Here is a 24,339-nt window from a genome sequence, read left to right as displayed (position 1 = left end):
AGAACTTTACTCTACTACTAGAATTCTAGTTTAGTCATCGTAGAAAGGTTCCCTTTTTTTCTTGCCTAGATGTCCTAAGACATAGTGTGACAATAGCCTGCCTTCTCCAGGCCAGCTCCCCAACTGTGTACAAATAAAGGGGTACTCCAGCTCCGGCCTGGCACAGATGGCCGTGCACCACAGCCCCTTGCCCTCGTCCCTGAGCTTTCATATTATGTGTGTCTGAGAACAAATCACCTATGATCGGTCTGGGAAGGAGGATTTGTATCAGAAAACTAGGACTGGAAGAGGCACATGGTCCACCAGCTCAAAGCCCCTCAGTCTTCAGTCAGTGTAGAGTCTTTAGAGTGGTCTTACCTTGTAGGTTTGGGTCCAGGAGGTCTGGGGAAGGGCTGAGGTTCTGCATTTTCTAGCATCTCGCAGGGCCTGCAGGTGTTGGCAGTCCACAGACCTGTTGGAGAGCATGGACTCCAGGGCTCCCAGACTTTTGGATCTCCTGGTCATGTGACACAATCTGGGGACTCCCCTAGGGTCGCTAATTTCTTACTTTGCTAAAACGCCTGAAAAACAACTGCTGTTCCCTACTTCACACATCATTCTCTGAAAGAAAGGCCATTCACACCTCGGAAGTGGGAACATAGTCTTAAATTGAATACATTGGCTTTTGCGAGCTGTGGAAGGCCTTGTCTGCACCTTGCAGACCAGAGTTTGTGGGCCATAGATCCAGTGAGCGCTTTGATTTAACAGGAGAGGAAACTGGGGCTGCGAGTTTAAGTAGTTGGTCAGTGTCATCTAGCAAGTTGCTGGCAGAGCTGAGCCTGGAGCTCTGTTAGGCTCCTGTGGTCCAGCCAGGGTGAATGTGTTCACATGCCAGAAGTGGACAGGGTTGCTTCCATCAGCTGTGAGCTTCTCTGCTACTCTGTTTACTTCTTGTGCCCACTGATTCTAGAGGGAGGGTGGGGACGCGGCCAAGGGGGATGATGATGGCACCCATGGGCTGGCAAGCGTTCTATTTTTATCTGTGTGGCTGCTTTATATTTAGTGCTGTGGAAGGTAAAGGTCATCTTTGTGGTCATCCCGTAGCACGTACACAGAACTCTCCAAAAGGAGACTTTTGGCCTCCCCTTCCTGTGAGTGTTCAGGAGCGTGAGGAGCCAATAGACCCATTGATGCTAAGGAGCAGCAGGGCCTGGTGATGAGATGGGGAGGAGCCCTGGACCAGGAGTCGGGGAATCCAGTTTCTAGACCCAGCCCTCATTTTCTGTGTCATCTTGAGTAGTTTTTGCTCCTTATCTGAAGTGGCTCAACCAACCTGACTTATTTGCTAGGGTTATTGTTAACAGGTTAAAACTGTGTGAAAGCTGTTAATACAAGGGCATTTAGCAAGCTCTCAGGAGATGGTAGCTGCTATGGTTATCATTACATTTCCCTCAAAAGTACCAAGACTGGCATTGCATAAGGTCCTGCTCCCTTGAATCCAGCAGAGTTGGGAGGGTCTCCTTCAGTGATCAGATCATCTTGAGACCAGATGTAAACAATCAGAAAACAGCGACAGTCCCTGCATCCTGGTGCAGGTCTGTGGTGAGGTAGCGCCTGGGGAATGGGAGCCACGTTATTAGCTTGGACTGCACAGCATTTTGGCATCTAAGCCCGGAGGGCACTGAGGATACAGGCACGGTGGTGCTAGTGAGTTATGACTGTGTGGTCTCACCATGTCTGTGTAAATCTTACAATGTGTATTTTCTCTTTTATCACAGAACAGCAAAAACGACTCAGTAGCCTTTCAGGTAGGTGAGAAATATTTATTTACCCATTAGCCCCTGTTCCTGTGAAAGCCACCTTCTGGTCACCTCCCGATCAGCAAAGCCTTAGGAGCTCCTGTGATGCTGGGGACTCTGTCTGTCACTGGACTGCAAGGCCGATGAGAACAGGCATGGCTCTTGCCTCCCTGCAGCTTGTAGGCTGCTGGGGGCAGATGAGACAAATGACCCAGACTGGGAAACATGCCCTGCAGAGCTGTGTTGCATGCCTCAGTGGGTAGGAACAGGATATTCTGAATAAAAAGAACAAAGAGTTAAGCTTTAGATGGAGTGTTTATGGCAGGCTTTGCTGAAGAAGCCACCTTTCTGTTGCTGCTGTCTGCTTTCTAGGATGTGACCAGTTGGGGTTGGGGAATGGGGGCAAGTTCTTTTCTTTTTGGGTGGCAGATAATGCCGGCAAACAACGCTGGGGTGGTGGATGCAGGTGTGGGCCTGGAAGCAGGTGTGAGAGCACTGCTTCTTGACCTTGAGCAGGCATCAGAATCTCCTGGAGAGTGGGTTAAAACCCAGATTCTCAGGCCACAGCTCCAGAGGTGAAGGTTGAGTGGGTATGGGTGAGAATTTGCAGTTCTCAGTGGATCCCCAGTGAGGCTGATGCTGCCCTCTGTACTGAGCACGCTGGAGTGGCAAGTTTCACCAAGGACTGATGGTGGGGAGTGACTGCAATTGTGGTCAGATATCAGGTCTCCCTCCCCGGTAGCTTGCACAGGACTGGGACAAGTCGGGGTGGGCAGGGACAGACACGTAGGTCCAAATCATGAGGAATCCCAGGAATGGGAATGTCCAATCATTTCATCATGCCTTGCTTATAGCCATTCTGCTTTGAATCCTGGTTCTACTGTTTACTAATGGTGCAATCTTAGGCAGGTTACTAATGAACTAAACCACAGATCACTCTTTTTAAGTGTTGAATGGTGAATGCGATAGTGCTTCACAGATTCTGCTATAAACAGCCGAGCACTGAGCGTCGGCACTTATTAAATGCTTGATAGATGCCAGGGACTGTTATCAGAAGGTGCCTCCATGGATTCAATTCTGATTTTATTGAGTGCCGACTTAATGTCAGGCACTGAGCCAGGCTCTGGGGCCATATCAGGGAACTGCTGCCTGTGAGCTGCTCATGGTGTGGTGTGACGGTTTGTGGCCATTTTTGGGGGGTGGACTCACTTGGAGACTCTAATAAAAGCAGATTCATTCTCTAGAGAATGTCACATGTGGGTAAACATGCATGGGGTAGATTTGCAGATACTCATGAACTCCAGGGTTAAGAAACCCTGATCTGGTAGATTACAAAACAAAAGCCACAGTTTTCTGAGCAGCTGCTCCTGATCTCGGTGTTCCTTCACCCTCCTGCTGTCCTCGTGACTTGCGGAGGGCCCAGCAGGGAGGAACATGGGGCTCTCTCATCCTCTCAGCTTTATCTGGGCTTGGCCACAGGGCCTGGACAGGCTGTGGTTGAGCACAAGGTGCCCTTTGCTGCCCCCTCTGGCGCTGCCACACCCCAGCCCACTTCACTCCCTGGCTCCAGCCAAGGTTGCTGAAAACAGGGTGGGTGTCTCCTGTGGGCCCCTTTCTACCTTTGGGATTTGGAAAGGAGTAGTGAACTAGATGAAAGAGGCCCCCTAACACAAGTTAGGAGACCCAGAGATGGGTCTTGGCCCTGCCCTCTTATAGCTATTTGTCCTTGGGTGAATGACATTATCTCTCTGAGCCAGTTTCCCCAGGGGGCCATATGGGGATGCTAATACTTGTCCTGCCTCCAAGAGGATCCTGCGCAACAGGAAGGGGCAGTGTGCCTTGCACACTGGGTGGTGCTGTGTGAGTATCAGGGCTTCTGCCCCTGCTGACAGGCTCAGGCCCCACGTCCTTGGCTCTAAAATAAGCCTGATGCTTCCATCCTCGTTTGGGGACAGATGCACTAATGGTGTTTGATAGAACAGGACATGAAGTAGTGCTCACTAAGTGTTAGTCTTCACTTAAAAAGAGGCAGCACCATTTTGTTGAGAAGCTCCTGAAGGGGGCGAGCAGGTGGGCGGGCTGGTCTGGCTCTGCACTCAGTGCCCTGGGGCAAGGGAGGCTTTGCCTGTCGCACCTGTGGTGTGGGCAGTGTAGGACTACCAGCCTCCCCCGCCATAATGGATTTCAATGGGATTCTTGTGGGAATGAGGCCCACATGTTTGGCTTCATGGTCCCCTTGGGTAGACAGAGAAAACAAGGGCTAAGATAGAGGTGCTGCCCCAGGGGGTAGAGAGGCCATGCCTCCCTTCCTGAGGGAAGTGTTAGCACTGGGGGAGTCCACCAGCACAGAGCTTTGGGTGTGAAGAAGAGGGAAGCTTCCCACCTCCCGTGAACACTGAGGCCTGTCCGAGGTTGTCAGCATCATCATTTATTTAGTGGTCCTTCCCAGGACCTTCCTTTTCAAAGCACAGTATAAAAATAGAAGGAAATACTCTAGAATGTCATATGAGGGATCAGTATCTGCCTGGTGAGAAACAGCAGTGTAAATCCGGGGAAAGGAAATCCCAGGGCAAAATACCTCTAAAAACCAAAATCAGTCAAAGGGAGAAATAAAGTTTAAAACCCGTTTATGGCTTACGAACTGCCGTCTGGCCCATCTCTCTCTCCTGCTCCTGCAGCAGCAAAAACAGCCCTCCGCTCACCTCCCGGGTACAGATGAGCCCTCCTTGCCCAGATAATTACCCATTGATGTGGAGATGAACTTCTCTCCACCCCTGAGGAATGATGAAAATGCCCTAAAGCCATACTTCTTTCCGCCTCTGAACGTGTATTGATATGCAGATGTACTAAAGCCAGGCGAGATATTCTGGAAATATTACAATTTTACCCACAAGCAGTAAGCCTACATTGTAACATGGAAGTCAAAGGGTGGCCCTGTCACCTACAGGGCACAATAAAGTGTTACTTGGTGTCTTGCCAAAGGGTTTCAGCCCCGAACAAGTTCACTGTGAATTCAGTGACACTGAAAAAATGACAGTGGAATGTTCTTGGGGTGAAAGGGTTTATACCCAGCTTCATTCCCATCGTGGCAGGTTAGTCACTAGAATCCTGTCCACTCGAGTGAGTCTGCAGGCAGCAAGCTGGTCTCTGCCTCTGGGCCTCTCTGCACCACAGCCATCTCAGTCTCTGCCCTCAGCGCTGCCACCACTCCAGTCTCTGCTCCCCTGCAGCCATGCAGCAGCCATGTGGCCGTGCCACTGTGTTGCCCAGAGCACTGGGCGGAGCTCTTTATATAGAGTCAATAACAACGTAATACCCACATGTGTAGTGAGCAAGCTGACCAGGGTGGGGTGGGAATCCGGGCCACAGGAACCTTTACTTCCTCCACACTTGGATTTTCACTATATAAAGAAACATTTTTTCTTCGAGGCTGCATTTCAGCCCTTAGTATTGAAATCCACTGGTCATGAATCATATGATCACAAGCTTCCAAAGTAAAATAATTCAGGACTAATTTTTATAGATCAAAAGGGATTCTGGCAGCTTTGGAACAACTCCATGGACTGTCAGCCTGAGTTTTGCAGTTCAGTGGTGGTGTTGGAGCCACCTGCCCTAACAGTTTAAAAAAAAAATATCTCTGGGCCTGGAAACCTGGAGAATGACATGTCTGTGATCTTCCTCCTCCTCTTCATAAGAGATGATGTTAAAGAGGAAGGTGTGAGCACCTCCAAGCACCCGGTGAGGCAACCTGAAATCAACCTCACTGGCTGCTTCTTGATCACACTCAGGAGCCTCCAGGTGGGAGGAGGGTGCTCAGCAGAGCCATAGGAAGGGTAGGCTTGGGTAACTTGAAACCCCCCTGCACTTCCGGCTTCCTGCCAAATCCTTGGCCTCCTGTTGGAATTTGCTGGGAGCACGAGAACTCATCCATGAAGCCAGTGTGGCCTTAACATCCTTTAAAAGCATACGGTGATGATGGCTGGGGTCAGGGTTTTCCGAAGCACTCGCTAAGCTGAGTCTCGCACAGAATGATTAGAAATTGTTCTGCAGTCGAAAATGAGCATGCATTTCCAGAGTTAGTTGGAAACCTGGGTGGAGTCACTGCATCAAGTCGGCTGTGCGAGTCATGCAACCTGAGTGAGCTGATACAGCATGTCCCCGCTTCCCCATCCTCCCCACACACAAACGCACATCTCCGACTTTGGCATAGCATTGCATGGAGCCTTGGGTCCCTGCTTTTTGCAAGATTTTAGGCCTCTAGCCAGCACCCCACACCTTTTCCTTTCTTGAAGAGCCTCTTCGTCAAGCAGTGGCTGCCTGCTGAGCTCACACTCCTTGCCAGGGCCCATCTCTGTCCCCTCCGGTCTCACCATACGGCTATATGTAGGACTTTAGATGTCCTTGGCCTAAACCTTTTTGCCTCCTAATCTTTGGACCTCTCTGGTTGCTGTCTCGTTCCTTGAGTGCCGACCTCCCTCTCTACGGCTGGTGCCACTGCCTGCTCCCACATTCATTCTTTCCCCTGCAGCCTGGCATCTCTGCCCCACTGCCCCCTGAAATTTGCTCCCTCAGAGCAGTCCTTTGACTCTCCTGTTGCGAGACCTAATGCCTCCTCTGCTTCAGCTTTATTTACTGACTGAGTGACGTATTTAGCTGCCCACTTCTACACTTCTAGGGCATCTACACTCTGTGGCTCCGGGGACACCTCACTTTCCCTTTCTGATTCACCTCCTGTGCCTCCAGTGGCTCGAGCATCCTTTTGGGGAATCCTTTTTTTGCTTTTCAGCCTGTAAGTGTGACATCCTCACTGTGTGATTCAGCCCTGACTCTGCTCCCACTTACCTTCTCCTCTGGGCTCTTCTGCCTCCTGGACTTCAGCCACTGCTTGTGTGCTGGTGGCCCCAGAACAGCACTCTTGCTGGGACCTCTCGCCTGGGCTGCACTCCCACATTTCTTCTGGGGGTCTCTAGGGCACTTCTGTTTGACTATCTCACTGTCTTCTCCAAGGTGGTAGGGCTAAATGGAAGCAACCGTCTCTCTTTGCCTTCCAACAAGTTCTGTTTCCAGACTTCTCTGTTTGGATGAGGCCAGGCTCAAAACCGTGGTACTCTCTCTAAAGAGGCAAGACAGGCTATGGTTCAGAGCGACCTGCTGGAGTCAGGGGGCCGCCAGTCCGAATCCCAGCTTGGCCATTTTCTGGCTGTGTGACCTCAGGCCCGTTACTTTAACTTCTGTGTGCTTTGGTTCCCTCAACTGTTAAAAAAGAAAAAATAAATGGAGGGATGATAATAGTTTCCTCCTTACAGGGTTATTGAGAAGATAAACTGAGATGACATATAATGAAGAGTTTAGCACAGTGGCACATAATAAGCTCGGAGTAGTTCAGAGGTGGCCGCCTTCCTTGCATGTGCTTCTGTTTGTTCCCTCTGCCAAGAACACCCTTCACTTCTGACTGTCTGGCTGACTCCTCCTCTGAGGGGTGGGCCCTGAACCTCCATTCCTCAGCTGAGCTGGATGGCTGGTCACCCTGCACGCTCACTGCGGACTCTCTTGCTCTTTCTGCCCACTGGGTCATCAGCTTGAAGGCTAGGGCTCTGAACGGTTTACCCCCATGGCATGTGAGCAAAGCACACAGCAGGTACCTATTAGTAAATGCCTTCCCATAAATAAGTGACATGGCTTGGGATAGCAGATTATACTATGTAATTGTGTAATCTGTAGACCACACATGGTGTGTTTAGTAGCTCTCTGTAACCTCCCATCCTGAATCACATAAACTCTGTTGTGCACTTAGCAGCTTACAGCTTTCTGAGCACTTCAGCATTAGTTATCTGGTTAGGTTCATATCCAGCATTGCTGCAAGTTTGCCAGTGGAAGTGTTAGCCTCATTTTTGGAGGAGAAAATGCAGACACTCAAAGTTAAGTGGCTTCCAGGAGATGAAACAACTTCCAAGTAGCATTTGGCTACTTCCTTGTGGTTTTACCTGCTCCCTGAATTGCTAGAACTGTCAGAACTACTCAGATGTCTGCAACACCAGTTGCACACTTCTGCAGGGCACTTAAAATGCTGTCAGCAAATTTTTTTTAAAGGGTTAGATGGTAAATATTTTAGGCTTCATGGGCTGCATGTTTTCTGTCACAGCTACTCTGCTCTGCCCAATATTGTAGCTCAGAAGCATCCATAAATAATATGTGAGCAAGTGGGTGTGACTGTGTTGCAAGAAAACTTTATTTGCAGAAACAGGTGGCCAGGCGTAGTTTGCTGACACCTACCATAAGCAAAACTCATGCCAACTGAGAATTAATAAACATACTTCCCCCAGATGCATTGTTTGGGAGGGTGTTTTTGCCTTGCAGCCATCAGAAGAGCTTCAGCTAACAATAGTTTTTCACTTTTAGATCCTGTCTCAGAAAGAAGAGTGGGAGAGCAGGTCCCAGCACCAACCCAGGAAAAACCCACCTCACCTGGCAGGGCTGCTGAACAAAGGTCAAAGGATGACAGGCGGGTGGCTAAGAGCACTCAGGACCTAAGCAATGTGTCCATGGATGATGTGGGCATCCCACTTCGGGTATGAACACTGACCTAGAAGTCTGCAGGCCAGTGAGAAGTGTACACCCCTGAGTGCATGTGAACCCCATCTGTGGGTTGCAAAGGCCTCATGAGGAGGTTCTCAGCCCCGCCTACTCTCAAAGCCTACTGAGGGCCAGCCTTCCAAGCCCACCCTGGTGCTGGGCTCAGTGTGTAGCAGCTTTTCCCATAAGCTTATGTTAGGTGTCCATAAGCCTTGTGAGAAAAGGCTACTCGAATATGGGGAAAAGCAGAGTGGGACAAAGGCAGACAGGTCTGTCTGAAGCCTATCTTCTGAGAGGCTTCAGCATGTGTGAGTTCAGCGGGGGATGTCGTGGGCAGCATTCCCCAGTCTCTATGCTCTTCTGTGGAGCTCAGTCAGAAAGTGTTGGTCCAGGACTAGAGAACCCTGGGGAGAGTGTGAGCCTCAAGCTCCCTGTTTACAGGCTCAGGGAACAGTTCCCCTGGATGGCTCATCATCCAGCAGGGGAGAAGGCTCTGTAGGACCCACAGAATGGAGTCAGCCTGCCAAAGCCTCCGGAACAGAGTGGGTCTTGAGGCTGCCGTGCCCAGCTCTCCTCTGTTGTACAGGCATGCCGGCCTTTCATAGGCCCTAAAGAACTCAAGGCAAGCCTGACTTTTGAAACTGGATTAGGGTGAATTCCTTTCTTCTCCATGTGCCTACCAAAACACTAGCTGTGGTTTCTGTACAGTTTCTGCTTAGTAGACTGTTTTGTTTTTTTTTTCCCTTTGGAGGAGACCAATTGAAGCAGTGTGGGCTAAGCCTCAAAAGAACCAGTGTCTGGTCCTAAGCAATAATTCATATATTATAATAATAAGTAGAGAATTGTTACTAGGAATCGCAGCTACTATTTGCTGAGTGCATCATCTCATTTAAACATCTTTCATTCTACAAGATGGTTACTAATATCATTCCCATTTTCTGGGTGAGGAGACAGGGACTCAGTGGGATACATGACTTCCCCAGGATTGCACAACTTGGGGGTGCTGGAGCTGTCTGTCCAACTCCCAAGCCCGTGCCCCTGACCATCGTGTGAGGTGGCACTCCCACTCACCTCCTCTCAGCTCTGTGATCTCAGGCAATTCAGTGTGACCTTCTGTATCTCATTTCCTTATCTGTGAAGTGGGAGTGAAAATATCTGATCTAACCACCCAGTATCTGTCCCCTTTCTTGTTTTATTTTTATCTTAAAATAAAAACAGCCCAGCTTTGTGGCTAGGATGAGAACTCTCTGGCATTGGCTGCTATAATGGGTTACATTTTAATGTATGTGTTCTAAGTCTGTCCCTATACAAGGTGACTTAGATAATACACTTACAAAATAACCTGGATGGGGGCATGGCCTGATAAGCAAATATTCTTCATCTCTTATGTCCCTAGGAGGCTTTACTTCAGTTTAGTCATCCATGTATGGAGAGAGATTCTCTTTAAAAGTGAAACTTTTAAAAATTATATAAGAACAGACACATTTCGAGTGGATCTTATCCCCTCTTTTTTTTTGCCCCCCTAGATCTTCATTCTTTTAGCCAAATACTACTCTGCAGATTCAGGCCTGAATCTCTTGGTTTGTTCGTTCTTTCTCCTGTTTTGTATTTTTAAAAAATATTTACATGTGGGATCACAGAGATGTAGAGAGTTATGGGAGTTTGGACTTAAGATGTTGTCACTTTCCATTGGCATTTTATAATCATGGAAGTTCTGAAATGTGCCAAGATTTCCATTTTATTTTTCTCTTTGCCTTTGTTTTTCTCCAGAACACTGAGAGATCAAAAGACTGGTACAAGACGATGTTTAAGCAGATCCACAAGCTGAACAGAGGTACTGATTTTCATGTGTAGAAGCTGTGCTGGGCTCCTCTGTTGACCTTTGCAGTGAGGGCCTGAGCTCCCTTTGCTAGGATGTCAGAAGACTAGGCTCTGCAGCTCACCCTCATTCGGCATCTGGCGGGCCTGAGCCCAGCCGAGCACCTTCAGAGCAGAGAAGGAGGCGAGTGACTTGTGCGCCTGCCTCGCATGTGAGGTTTGAGGTCAGCTCTCAGGTCCTCCCTCCCAGGTGTCGTGGGATGCAGCAGGCTGAGCCGAGCCCTCTGCCTCCGCTTCAGCGTCTGCCTGCCAGGGACGGGAGCAGCTCCAGCTCCCACCTGCTTCCAGCTTTAGGTGCGCCACCTTGTGTCAGCCCATGACTGCCTCATAGGCGCAGCCAGTTGAGAAAGCCCTGAACTGGAAAAGGAGCAAATTGTTCTCACCTGGGTTCAGTCTCCCAAGCACTCCTGTGACCTTTGGCAGATCTATGTTTGTCCCACTTCCTTCCTCCAAGGGATGTTGGAGGGGTCCACATAAGAGCAAATTCTGCCTTATTAAGTAGAGTGCATGGTGCACCTGTAAGGCAGTGTTAATATGAAAAATAATCTTCCTCAGCTGGGAGCCAGCACTTGGCAGACAGTCCTGAGAGTCAGTCAAGTGCTCACACACCAAAACCTGCTCAAGCTAGAAGAGAAGCACTTCCAAACTGGGCCCTCTGGGCTGTCAGCAGGTGACCCAGCATTGTGGGAGAGCCCCAGGCCAGTGCTCGGGCAGGTCCAGTGCCCTGCGCCATGGAAAGGGTACCACTCCTCCTGTGGGCAGAGCACCTGATCCTTTCCTGGGGCCAAATCCAGTCTGGCCGCCTGGCACGGATGACACATGAAGGCAAAGAAAAAGTGTAGTGGCCAGTGTTGGCCTGAGCTGCAAATAACCAGCCTCTCTGATCGGCTGTGGATGCGAGCTAACGGCGCTGGTAATTAGCTCCTGCGGTGTTCAGAATGAATCTGGCTGTGACCCTCTTCAGCCTGTCTGAACATTGAGATGCTCAGTGTTTGATGTTTCTAAATCAATAGTGAATCCATCCATAAGGGTTGGGTGGAGGAACTCCATCAAAGTGGTGATGCTAAAGGCTGCATCTCTGGATGCTGTCAGTTCCTCTGGTCATTCTGTAAAGCTGAAGTCCATTTCCTCCATGTGCATGTATGTCTCTATCACCTTTAGGCCTGGCTTTGGCAGCCCAAATGCTGAGACAGAGGTGCACATGTGAAAAATGTGTAATTCTTCCCCCAGCCTACAGGCAGCATTGGCCCTCCCCTGTCATAGTTACTAGCTCAATGTACATTACAACAAATTCTAAACAAAATGACCTGCCCTGATGGTAGACAGAGGTATTTGACAAATTTTAAAAGTTTACTTGTTTGCCTGGATTTTAATATCCACAGCACACTTTGATTAAAAAAAAAAAATCGTGTTTTCATTGCATATTTATTTATTCACAAACTTGGTATTTTTTTGCCTATAAAAGATGAAAACTTGAAGCTTTGTGCTAAATCCTTTGTGCTTACTAGAGCCTGTATATGTGTAATTTTTTGTCCAGGAAGAGAAATGATATTATCCTTTTAGATGTGTCTCAGTAATTCAGGCAAAAGGACTGGATTTTTTAAAGCGGTTTCAGTTTCTTTCACATTGCAAGTGAAGCTTGGTATATTCCAGAATTCAAGGAGCCTGTATTGTGTGTGGATTCCTTTTCATTCATTCTCTCCATTTGTATCTTCCTCTATTCTCTCTCCCAAACCTGCTCCTCTGCCTAGACACTCCTGAAGAAAACCCTTATTTCCCTACGTACAAATTCCCTGAACTTCCTGAAATCCAGCAAAATTCTGAAGGTACCATAAACTTAGACAGTGTATCTGTTGTCCTAGCCTTAAATTAATTCTTATAGTTCCATGTAGGAATAAAATTTGGCTTTTAGATTTTGTTTTTATAGTCATTTTTGCCTGGTGGAATTTTTATTTCACTCATTTGCATGATGTGCTACGTTAAAATAACTAAGTCCTTTCTAATTCATTAATCTCGTTTTAAGTGTGATGCCATGTGCTTTAATAAAACTAAAATAAGTAATCAGTCATTCAAAAGAGTCAATTGGGGATTTGTCAGTTCCTCCACTTCACGGTGGACAGTTTCAAAATTCACTGCTTTTCTCTGCTACAGACGACAATCCTTACACTCCTACCTACCTGTTCCCAGCATCTACTCCTAGTCCTAAATCAGAAGGTAATTAAAGGAAAATCATGTGCTCTCTTTGTACCAGTGCTGTTATTTTCTTTTTCCCCTTGGAGCTTTTCCTAGTGGCTCAGGGCCATCTCCCAGGCATTTGCTGCCCTCTAACTTTGTGTTTTGTGGTTGTGCCTCGCTCCTTGCTGACTGTATGACCTGAGTCTGGATGGATGGTATTTTAATCCTATTCCCTTGGAGTTTTACATGATTAATGGAGTAGCCAGAATAGCTTAATTATAATGCTTTGAACACATGGGGCTCTGGGGAAAGCCACCCATAGCCAGGTACCCAGGCCTTTGAATCTGGTGCTGATGGCTAAGCAGTGACTCAAGGAGGCAGAGTCCTTATGGCTGATGGGCAGCAAGATTTCTGTCAGCAACAGAAATTTTACCCAGTTCCTATATGTGCAAGTAACTCATCACTGGGCCCCTCCGTGTGGGTCCTCAGGGTGTGTATCTTTGATAGGGAATTCCCAAAGAGGTATCCAGGTATGAGGTTCAGTCATGGAGGCAGATATTCTCTCTCGAAAATAAGGGTTTGGGCTGAGCTTAAAAACACTAAAGAGCTCCTAGGAACTTGGACCTGTTGGGGTGGATGGCCATACTTGTACCTAGGAGATAGTCTTTACTGGAGCAAAAAGTCTAGGTGTCAAAGAAGGTTCTAGAAGGTGAATTAAGGGCAACATCCTTAGAATTAATCCTAGACCCAGGGATTGTCTGATTTTGGATGAGTGACTCAGAAGGGAGTGGATGGGATATGCAGGAAGAAATTTCACTATATATTCTTTGAGGATGAGATGTTGAGCTCTCTGAACTTCATTCATTCAAGTATATTAAGCACTTGCATGTGCCATGCACTGTTCTTGAAACTCAGGATAGTGCCGCAAATAAGACATGTCCTCTGTTCTCAAAAGTTCCCATCCGGCAGGGAATTAGATGAGGCCACTTCACCACACTAAGCCCAGTGTGATGGCAGTTGCCAGAGCACCTGTCTAGAAAGCCACAGAAAACCTTGCTGGCACACAGTGGGACCTTAGTGTCCATACCAGGAGAATGTTAATGAGTGAAGCCTTTGGACCCTGGTACTAGAGTTCTTCTCCAGGGTTGAAGCCTAGAGCCGCCACCATGATGCTCCTCAGTGAGCCCAGCAAACCATCCTACACAGTCCTCCTCATTTGTATGGCCCATTCAGTCATTCACCAAACTTGTGTTGATCGCTTACCATAGATGACATTCTGGGATGTGTTAGATACAGTTTTAGTTAAAGTACTGTATTCTGTTTTGGGTCTCCATCCTGTGATTTCCATTTCATGCCTGGGACCTATTTTGAATGAAAAGAAAAATCTCCCAAATAAACCCAGTCTTGAAAAACTAGAAGCTGGTGATTTTACTTGAGTCAGTGACCTCCTTTCCACCAACAGGAATCTGTTTGGTGTTGAGATAACATATTTTTCTTGATTTGCCAAGTCTAGTCAGAAGCATCACTTAAGAAACAACTGACTAAGGTGGATGATGGAGAAATCTTTCTTCTGTTAATTTTTACCAAATGCAGTTTTTGACTGTGCTTTATTTGGAATTGAGAACCCAACCTGCTCATAAGATAGGTTTCCTTCTAGGGAAGATGACAAGCACCCAGCTGGAAGCATAGAATCCTATAAACACAGGCAGAGGAAGGCCACCTGGGGAAGTCCTGTGACTGAGAAGAACAGTGACTCCCGTCAGACCTGAAGAACGCCGTAGGCCTGTGACCGGCAGGGCCAGCTTCCACAGTCTGCCTGGCTGTTGGTCTGAGGCGGGGTTTTGTGGCCTCACATCCAGAGCTGCCGGGTCATCAGCTGTCACACCCAGCAACCCTGGCTGACAGTGGCGTCTGCTTTGTGCCGTACATCAAGCCAGGCCCAAGAGGGAATCGGGATTATTTTGCCTTGAGGCATAAACAGTAAGGGATGACATGATAACTCTTCACTTATATTTTAGGAAGCAGACCTCATTATTTTTTATTTTCAAATACCAGAAAGGAAGAAATTGTCTTAAAGAATAAAAAGATAAAAGGAAAAAATTAGATTGGATACAAAAGATTCATAATAACCAAGATGATTAGACTTTAACACAAGTTTCTAAGAACTCTTCTTCCCCAGAGATCTTTTAAAAATAGGGTAGATTCTCTCTCTCGCCCCCACTCTTGCGTAGATGACAGAGCCAGACATAGGTCACAGACGTATTCAGTTAAAGGCGCTTTATAACTGAGTAAAATAAAGCATTTTATGCTAGATCACTTTAAAAATGTATTATTTTTATTTTAGGTTTTTTTTAGGTATTAGGAGATTCTCTAGCTTGTTTTTTTAATGTCTGTGCTCTCCAGCGGGTCCTCCTCAGCCCTGGCCTCTGCACACCCTTCCTAACATGGGACAGGTTTATGTCTGAATTTCAAAGAAAGGGGTTAGAGACAGATTAGCACCTAACCAAGGCTCTACCCATAGATTTTAATGAGCATTAAGAATAGTTTCCCTGAGACGTGAGCGCTGTCATTCTGTAGTCTGTCCCCTGGGGGAGGAGACCTGCTGCTGGGGGGCAGGCGGAGCTGTTTTGTTTTGTTTGATCTCAGAACTTGAAACTAGAATTATTTGCGATAAACCTATCCAAACCTAGCCGAAGGGCTGCAGCCACTCTCTAAAATCTAGTTGTTTACATAGTATAAAAAAGACATTTCTGTGTGTCTCAAAGCTGATTCTCCTAAATAGTAAAGGCCTGTGTGAAAGCTTATTTATGCCAGTTTAGCCACCTTCTTCTTTTCCCCCAGCTACAGTGAAAAAGTAAACTTCTGACCAGACTTTCAGAAGATAAATAGAAGCATCTTAATCAGTGAGATTTAAAAATATGCTTTTAAAGGAACCTGTAAATTCCAAAAAAGAACAGTCACTTCCAACCATTTTACAATCTGTGAGACCACCCCATGCAGGAGCAGTGTTCCGTAAGTGCTCTTTCTTTCATGAGATAGTTGGGAAAAATTGGGGTAGGAAACTTAGGAAGAGCACAATGGATCCAGGAGACTTCTTATAATTTCACTATATACCCTGGTCACTAGAAAGGATACCAAAAATAAAAATGATTTACCAGAAACCCCTTGGGAATAACTGTCAAGTAAGGCTGAGCAAGTGAGCTTTACTTTCTCTTTTTCAGCCTTCACTTGAAACTTTCCTCTTCCCCGTTACTCCTTCCTCTCTGACCCAAAGCTACTCATCTGTGAAGACACTCCATTCTCTCCTGTAAAAGCGAATGGCCTTCCCCAGCGTCTGAGATGCTGCGAGGTGGGAAAGACTGCGAGGTGGGGCTAGGGGACGTCGGGGACTGAGGCAGGTCCACCCAGCGCTGTTCCCCGACGGCGGAGGGGCTGCGAGGTGGGTCTGCAGGCACCCTGAAGCAGAGGGAGAGGAACAGCTGTGGAGAAGCAGCTTCAGAAGTGCTGCTGCAGCCGCTTCCTCTGCCTCCTGCTTTGGGAAACAGCAGTGTGGCGGCTCACACCACAGCCTGTAGCATAACCACCACAGTGGCTGCTGCGACTGCCATTTATTGAGCCCTCGCCAAATACCAGTTCTTATCTCACTTTCCTCCTTCTGGCAGCCCTACAAGATAGGTCCTCCTTTTATCAATGAGGGATGTAAGGCTCAGAAAGTTGAAGTCATTTGTGCAGGATCACACAGTAAGTGGCAAAGCCAGGATTCAAACCCAGGTCTGTGGAGGGCCCCAAGCATGGGCTTTTACTTAGTCTCTGCTGCTCTGTTACCTTTCCCTCTCCAAGCACACTCTGTTCGTGGTTGTCCCTTTGCCAAGGGCTCTCTGATGCCAAATTTTGCTTCCAATCCAGTCATATTGCATTCCACTGAGCTGGAGTCGCCCCAGATGGTGCTTGGAAACACGAAATTAGGAAATCTCCCCAAGTGATCTGACATATGGTCAGGACTGCGAATCACTAGAATGGAGCAATACCACCTTTCTTCCCTCCCAAAAGAGGAAGAAGATGAACTCATCAGTGCAATTTTGGGGATTAGAATACAGAACGAGAGTGGCAAGTCCAGATTCAAAAGAGCCAGCTATTCCCCTCTGAACATGGCCAAATGGTGTTGGCCCTCTTGACATGCATCATGTCAAGAAAATGGAAGATATTTTCAAACGATGCCTCCAGAGCAGCAAAACTAAGTGACTGGTGTGTTCCTTCATGGTCTGTGGCCCGCAGAACCCATTTGGCCATGCCAGGGTCAAGGGGTGTCATACCAGGCGGGGGTGAAAGCCCATAGACCAGCTTTTCCCCTTGCTTTTGGATGCTTCATCCACCAGTCAGGCTGACGGCAGCCACTGCCACCTTCTGGTGAAGTGACTTAAGACACCTCAAGGCCTCCCCAGGATAAGGTGACACCCTGTGCATGGTGATCTCTCCCACTGAACTTTCTCCTGATTCCTAGATGAGGCTGCCATCAGGCAGAATTTAGGAGGCTTATTTTCTTAGCAATCTGTATTTGAGTTAAAGTAATCCTCTACAGTCTGACAGGATTTCTAAGAATAGCCTTATTTTGCTTGAGTTCAAGCAATAGCTCCATTGTGAAGATGCCTGGCCAGGGTCTGTGCCTCCTGCCCAAACGCCAGCTAGTACTGCCCAGAGGAGGAGCCGAGCTGCTCACAGCAGTCACCTCTGCCCTCCTAACTGAGCTGCCCAGCAGGTCTCCGCCTCACAAGTGCAGAAGTCTTGAGCCTGCAGGATAGTTGAGAGACTATAGAACGTACTCCCTCTCCACCTTCAAGGGCGCTGTCTGGACACTGGGGCGGATGGGAGCGGTGAGTCTTCTCCAGCCCACCGGTCCTCCCCAGTTTATACTCTGTTCACTCCTTCCCTGTTCTGCCTCATTCTCCTCTCCTTCGGATTCTATTTTTTTCCCCAAATTTGTCTACTATAGCTATTCTACATGCTATATTGATCTTTTTTTTCATTCCATAAAATGTGATTGCCTTTAACTAGAACACAGGCCACTTGGGGCACTTTCCAAGCTCCCTGGACCGTTCCTGACCACCGCACCCTCTTGCCCCTTCTGCTTATTCTTCCTCTCCCATCCCACCTAGACTTTGTACCCTCTTCCCCATACATCTCTCTTTTTCTTGGAATGTTTTTGTTTGTGGGGTGTTATGTATGTGTCCATCTTGACACCCTGATTATTTTTCTTCCTAAGTGTGTGGGGCAAATCAGGAGAAGGAACTAATTTGAGCAGTGGGAAAAGATTGTGTTAAAAGTGAACCGTTGATGTTAGAAAAATAATTATGAGTTTAAAAGCTTAAGAAATGCATAAAAGTAAAATTGAATTGCTATAGGCAAATGATTATGCAAATATTGCGTTTTGCCCATCATCCCATTTTGGTCAGTTATATATTTTTTTCATAAAACAACCAGCCTCAACCAGCATTTTCACTAGTGTCTTTAAAGTTACTATAAATTCTCAAAAAAAACCCCAGAAAAAGTCATTTTTAGAAGTTTACTTAAAGTCACTGTGGCCGCAAGGCAATATGTGCCTCCTGGCAGTTATAGGAGAGTAGCCGTCCCCACATCAAGCCTCCGAGGACGGATTGGCAAAGCCCCGCAGAGGCCTTCGGCCCAGAAACGAGTTATTCACCTTGAATGAGTCCCCTGCATAGTGCTCGAGCTTCCTGGAAGTCACCAGCACAGGAAGTTCTGAGTGTTGTTGCCAAGGTTGGATGTTCGCTCCCTGGGGCTCTGGGGGGTACTGTCAGCATGTGGGTCAGCCCCGAGCAGGAGTCACAAGATCCTGGCTTAGCCGCACCCACCATGGCATAGCTTTAAAGAGCCCTTGGAGAAATAGTAAGGGAAGGATTGGGGACATAGGCAATGGCTGTGTTCATAGACAACTTGAGAAATGTTTTGTTTAATATGTCTTAACTGTGATTAAAAACACTCCATTTGGCTGACTCTAGTGTGTAGAGATGCAGAAGGGTGATCCTGACGCCCAGTTGTCCCAATCATTGGTATTTCTAACTTCACACCCACCTACCCTGTGTGGACTTAGTCTGCCAGGAGAAGCAGCAAGTAGCAGCAGGTGGACGATGTAGCAGGGGTGACTTGGTTTTACCCATTTTCCGTGGCGACCAGCCAGAGGAAAGCTAGGAATGCGGTGGGGAAACAGACAACTTGCTTAAGTGTCACCAGGGAGGAGATGATGCAGAAAAACAGAGAAAAGGCTTCAAGGGCTGGAAGTCATTATGGCCAATGCTGTAGGGCATGACTTGCATTTCAGAATAACACCCTCCCCCTGCCTATTCCATGATAAAAATTATAACGGAATAGCTACAGTTTTTTCAAGGATGGGGCGGGTGATGCTGGGTTGAACAGTGGAACAAAGCACCGATCCCTGTCACAGCCTAGAGGTGGCACAGGGACCTGGAGTCAGGAAGACCTTGAATCCATTCCTGTGTTGTCTCTTTCTCACTGTGAGAATGAGAGCAAATTTTCTTAACCTCCCTGGTTAAGGGAATTACAAATAATTTCTTTGTAAGATGAGATATTGATGTATCTCCAAGAGTTTTTGCTAGGATTAAGTTAGATGTTAGTAAATTATCTGCTACTTAATATTATATTATATATATGTATAGTGTAATATATTACACTTACTAATGGGGGCTATTATTCATAAGTGTAGGTAAAATTTTCTTCTATTAGATTTATAAGACCAACATAAAAAATTAAAAGAATAAATTATACATCCCCTGGAACTTATCCTAATAGCTAATGTTCAGATGAGTCCATCAACTTCATTTTACCCTCTTAAAAGCCATACTGAAATCCACGTGTCAGGCTTGGATCCTGTGGGCACTGTGAGAATTGAAAATTTGTTCACTCAGATGTTCTTGTCCTGTGTTAACCCAGGATAGGTGAGATTTTTTTTTCCACCTATACCAAATAAGAAATAGCTTTAAGGACACCCATTCAGACTTCTAGGTTGCCTTCACCAGCCCCCCGCCCTACCTCACCCCCGTCTTTTCTACTGCTTCTGCTTTACAAAGTACATAAATTGTTTAACTCCCCAAGCCATGCTATTTTTTTTCCATATTATAAGAACTTTCTCATTCTTTTCTAACAAATCTTCTCAAATTCCACATTACAAAGCTCGAGGGAGAAAAATATGTTTAAAGAGCTCAGGCTCTTAAAAAATATCCTAGAATATTTAAATACCATCTTTCCCCCCATGAAAATTTTGCTTCTTACTTCAAGAGCCAGATAGTAGTTACAAATTAACCTGCACCTGACTGTCTACTAATAGGCTGTCATTTCTCTATGATTCAGAAAGAGAGATGGTTTTGAGCTAAATGCTAGGCTGGAGTTTAATTGGTACGTATCTTGGTTCCTAGCTAAACTAATTTTTCACTTGGCAGGCACCATTTTTCCAATTAAATCTCCATCAAAGCTGATTTTTTTTCCTTTGGCACCATGACATTTTATTAGTATAACTAGAAGTTCTGTTAAAAAATAAAAACAGGCAATGCCAAAATCTTCAGAAGAGTACTCCAAGACATGTGTTTCTGGATACCATTTTCTCTCTTTGTTGTGCCCTGTTTTTAAAAATTAATGTAAATAAGCTCACATACTCAGTTTATAGCAGGGAAAGGCTTGGCTATATTGGTAGAAGAACCTTAAGCCTTGGTCAGCTTTATAATGACTGTTTTATCCTTAAAGCCAAAGGTGTGAGGGAAAGAGAGAGGGGCAAAGATAACTCGGTAGCTGATGCTTTTCCTTTATGTGGGCTTGGGGAGACCAGGGACAGGTAAAAATGGGGGGAGATGGGGTGATAGTTAGAGAGGCTGTCTTTGAATAATACTTTACTCAAAATAATAGCAGTATCAGCTTTATTAAATTTCACAATTTAATCTGGTCTGTTCTGCTCTGAAACTTAAAATGATTTGCATAGAGACAAGGATTTCCTCACCTGCACATTATGTTGGATTCTTTGGCTTGTGCTTGCAGGTTAGTTCATGTGCTTTGTTAAGGTTGGTACAGATTTTAAGGGATTGGGTCTTCATTCTGTATTCGTTGAATTCTGAATTCAGGCTAGGAAGATACTAGAAAAGGGAAAGGACTGTTTCAGCCTAACTCTCATTGGAGAAATGCTTTGGAGAAATCATCATGGATGTAGTGACCAAAATATCCTGCATTTTCAGGACAGTCCCACTTTAAAAGTTTCTGTAAGTGTATGTGTGGTCTCATTTCTTGTTCAGCACAGCCACTTCTGAGAGGGGCTCAGATCTTGTCTCAGTTCTGCAAGTCTTCATGCGCCAGTGGTCAGCTTAGTTAGGGAGGTGTGTTATGGCCTTGGAGAACCATCTCACACCCAGGAACCCATGTGAGTTTGATTTGTTCCAGAGTCACAGTTTAGACACTGAGCCTGAGCAGCACCTTTGCAGAGCAAACCGTGTAACCACATCTGCCACAGCATGCTGTATGCCAAGGACGGAAGTACTTGAGGAACCAGGTTGAGAATAAATCCAAACAAGTGATTTTGAGAGTTCTCTCAAATTGTTTTCTTAGCTGCAGAACCTCTTTGTTAAATGATATTGTATTTGGAGTCTTAGCATATATAAAACAGGCCATAGCGGAGGCGGGGAGCTAGGAACCACCCGACCGGGGCCTCCCTGTCTCTCTAGTAGCAGGCCTGGGGGACTCCGTGAATCTCACTCAGCAGGCTAGACCAGAGACTCTCGGTGTGAGCATCCAGGGATCCATCTCTGCCTGTTTGCAGCTCAGCTGGCTAGGGCCCTGTGTTCCCGCTTTGCTGTGGAAATGCTCTTGAGGAGGATCTTCAGCTGCGTGTCCCCATGCTTCTCTTGGTGTCAGGTGACAGTCATTCCTCAGGCACCAGGAACATACCATCTGGACTACAGGTCTGCAGATGCTGTTCGGTGTGGTGGGCTCTACAAACCTGGCTCCCCTCAAATGTGGTGTAACTTCCAGCGCTTGGCTCCTCCCTGCACTGGGCTCCTCGGTGTGGCTGATGACGGTGCAGGGTGGTAGAAGTGAGGGACATGTCGCTCAGGTCTCCCATCTTAGCTGGATGCCTCCTGATCACATTTTGTTTTGTTCAATAGATGATGATTCAGATCTGTACTCTCCTCGATACTCCTTTTCTGAAGACAGTAAGTGACTTAGAATTTCCTGGCTACAGGGGAGGAATGGAGGGTGGTGGATGAAGGAAGACATCTTGCTGTTTTTGGCTTTCATCAATTTTAAACGTCTTCTGTACCCACTTTCCATTTCCAGCAAAATCGCCCCTTTCAGTGCCTCGCTCAAAGAGTGAGATGAACTACATTGATGGTGAGAAGGTAGTTAAGAGGTCGGCCACACTTCCCCTCCCAGCCCGCTCTTCCTCACTGAAGTCAAGCCCAGAAAGGTAAGTGCTCCCGTGTCCGCAGTCAGTTCTGTGATCTCAGGCTCTCTGTCACAGCTTACCGGTAAAGCATAATGTCTCTCTGCCGGTTTAGACAGCTCTGGTGCCAGGAGTCAAGCAGACCTGATTTTGAACCCCTGTTGTCACACATTAGCGGTGACTTATTCTTTATGAATCTCAGTGTCCTCATCTGTAAAATGGAGATAAATTTTACATTTGTTGGAATGTTGCAAGAATAAAATAATTCATATAACATTCCTAATAGTGCCCAGCTATTATTGACTAGAATGATCACTTTTTACCTTTTCTACAAGAGCAATTTTAACTGTAAGATTTGCCATGTGTTTTTATATAGTCTGTTAACATGGATAGGGCTCATAGCAGAGAATATAGTTTTAAAGTGAAGCCACCCATTTTAATGTCATTTATTTATGCAACACATATTATGAGAAATAAGGTTTGGACTGGTTCTAATGATGATGTTAGTCATTTCTTCATTCCTGCAGTGAATGGCCCCATTTTCTTTTATTGAGTTCTTCATAAGCAACCTTCTTATGCCATCTGGACTGATGTCCCATTCATCTTCCAGCCCCATCTTCCACCATTTCTCAACACGAAAAAGGCCCAGCCAAATTATTTATTTTTCCTCTAAATGCACTATCAGTTTCACACCCCCATCCCTTTCCTACCTTCATAGGCAAATGAATGGCTGTTTTAAAAGTCTCACACATACATAAGTGCCATCTGCCTGAGGAGTTTGACAATTAATTTGAAAGGAGGGCTGGGTATACTCATTAATCCTTTATAAGAGCATTCATCAAGCACCTAGTGGGTGCTTTCTCTGTGCAGATGGAACCAAATGCTATGGAGAATATAAACATATGTAAATCATTGTCTCTGCCTTCAAGAGCTCTATGACCTTGCAGGAAAAAAGAAATAAAATCACAGTGTAAAATGCAATAATGTACATGAATAAAAAATTTGCAATTTCCAAGGATGCATGTATCCTCTGAAACCCATCAGTGGATTAGACCCATCACTGGGTCAGTTAAGTATGTATGCCAAAGGCTGTGATTTTGGTGATACTGGGACAGAGTGTGGAATAGGGAAGAATACGATTATAACAGCAAATAACATTTATTGAAGGATTACTATGGGCCTGGGTGCTCTGCTAGGTGATTTACATGCATCATCTCATTTAATCCCCACAAGAGCCCCATTTTTCAGATGAGGAAACTAAGGTAGCAAGAGGTGAAGTGCTTGGCCCAGGTCACCTCGCTAGCAGGTGCTGTAGCAGGGCTGAGCTGCAGCTGGCTGGCTCCAGGACCTGCCTGCTCTCTCCCTGCACTGGCACGAGTGGGAAGCACAGGCATGTTTTGGGAACTATAAGCTCATTAGAGCACAGCAAGCTTCCCTGCTGCTTCCCTCCCTTCTTCTCTGTCTCTTCTTTCTGCTTCGTGGTGCCTGGTTTTGAGCACAGGACACCTCAATCCTCTAGGGGAATGAGCAGATTTAACTGGTTGTTTTGAGAAGGAACCTAGCACAAGTAAATGCTTTGCACTGAGTCTGATTTTATTCTTCGGATACAAAAATTCCTTGTTGATTTGACTACAGTCAGCCAAAGTCAGACCTTGTCGGATGCCAATTTTCATGAAAATAGCTCTAATAGGATTTTCTTTCTACAGAAACGACTGGGAGCCCCCAGATAAGAAGGTAGATACAAGAAAATACCGTGCAGAGCCCAAAAGCATTTACGAATATCAGCCGGGCAGGTCGTCCGTTCTGACCAACGAAAAGATGGTAATGTGCATATTGAAGTTCTTTTGTCTCACCCTGTCTATATTCTTAAATCCGGATGCATTGTGCACTTGGATTACATTCTTTCTCCCTTGAGATAGACTTGCTTTGTTCAGAAGACAATGAAAAAACAAAATATTTTTACCCATTTCATTTTTGCAGGTGTTCATAACATATAAGTCCTGAGAGTCTCCTTTGAGGCTCCTTACTGTGGCTTTGTTGCTCTTTTTGTGCATGGTTTTAACTCGTTTTAAATTTTCTACTAACATAAAGGTTGATTTTGCTGCTGTTTTTTTTTGAACATCTAACCATTAATTTATCAGACTTACTACTATCTGGACTAAACTTTTCTTTTTTCAAGCGACTTATTTGAATATGCATAAATTTTTGTAGAAGTTACTAGTACATCATGAAAAGTTAAATAATAGGATGTTGTGACTTGGGGAAAAAAAGTCCTAGCCTGTTAGAATATGTCTTTTAAGTCATCCTTTTCTGACAAGTCCAATATTGAGAATTAACTTCATATTCAATCTAATTTATGATTCTCTACACAAGTTCATACCTCCACACAATTGTTAAGTGGGGGAAATGGCCTGTGCAGGCATAGCAGACCACCCTGGAAAAACAGCTTCTTCTGTAAAATGGGAAAGAATTTTTACG

General features: G+C 46.1%; 1 protein-coding gene across 50 annotated transcripts in view; it reads left to right on the top strand.

Moving 5' to 3' along the window:
* Positions 1-24,339, top strand: part of SORBS1 (sorbin and SH3 domain containing 1) — a 233,980-nt gene that overhangs the window by 148,646 nt on the left and 60,995 nt on the right. For 27 of the 50 annotated variants that reach the window (XM_057506116.1, XM_057506117.1, XM_057506129.1 and 24 more), the window contains 8 exons: positions 1,758-1,787; positions 8,178-8,347; positions 10,122-10,185; positions 11,981-12,055; positions 12,381-12,443; positions 21,584-21,631; positions 21,756-21,885; positions 23,568-23,682. In XM_057506116.1, coding sequence (XP_057362099.1) covers positions 1,758-1,787; positions 8,178-8,347; positions 10,122-10,185; positions 11,981-12,055; positions 12,381-12,443; positions 21,584-21,631; positions 21,756-21,885; positions 23,568-23,682 — 695 coding nt within the window. The remainder of the gene's footprint in view (positions 1-1,757; positions 1,788-8,177; positions 8,348-10,121; positions 10,186-11,980; positions 12,056-12,380; positions 12,444-21,583; positions 21,632-21,755; positions 21,886-23,567; positions 23,683-24,339) is intronic. The other 23 variants (XM_057506151.1, XM_057506164.1, XM_057506161.1 and 20 more) reach the window with 2 other exon arrangements.

The sequence above is a fragment of the Manis pentadactyla genome, chromosome 8, assembly GCF_030020395.1.
Source record: "Manis pentadactyla isolate mManPen7 chromosome 8, mManPen7.hap1, whole genome shotgun sequence".
Lineage (NCBI taxonomy): Eukaryota > Metazoa > Chordata > Mammalia > Pholidota > Manidae > Manis > Manis pentadactyla.
Note: the sequence above shows the minus strand (reverse complement) of the source record. Positions and strands in the feature narration are given on the sequence as shown.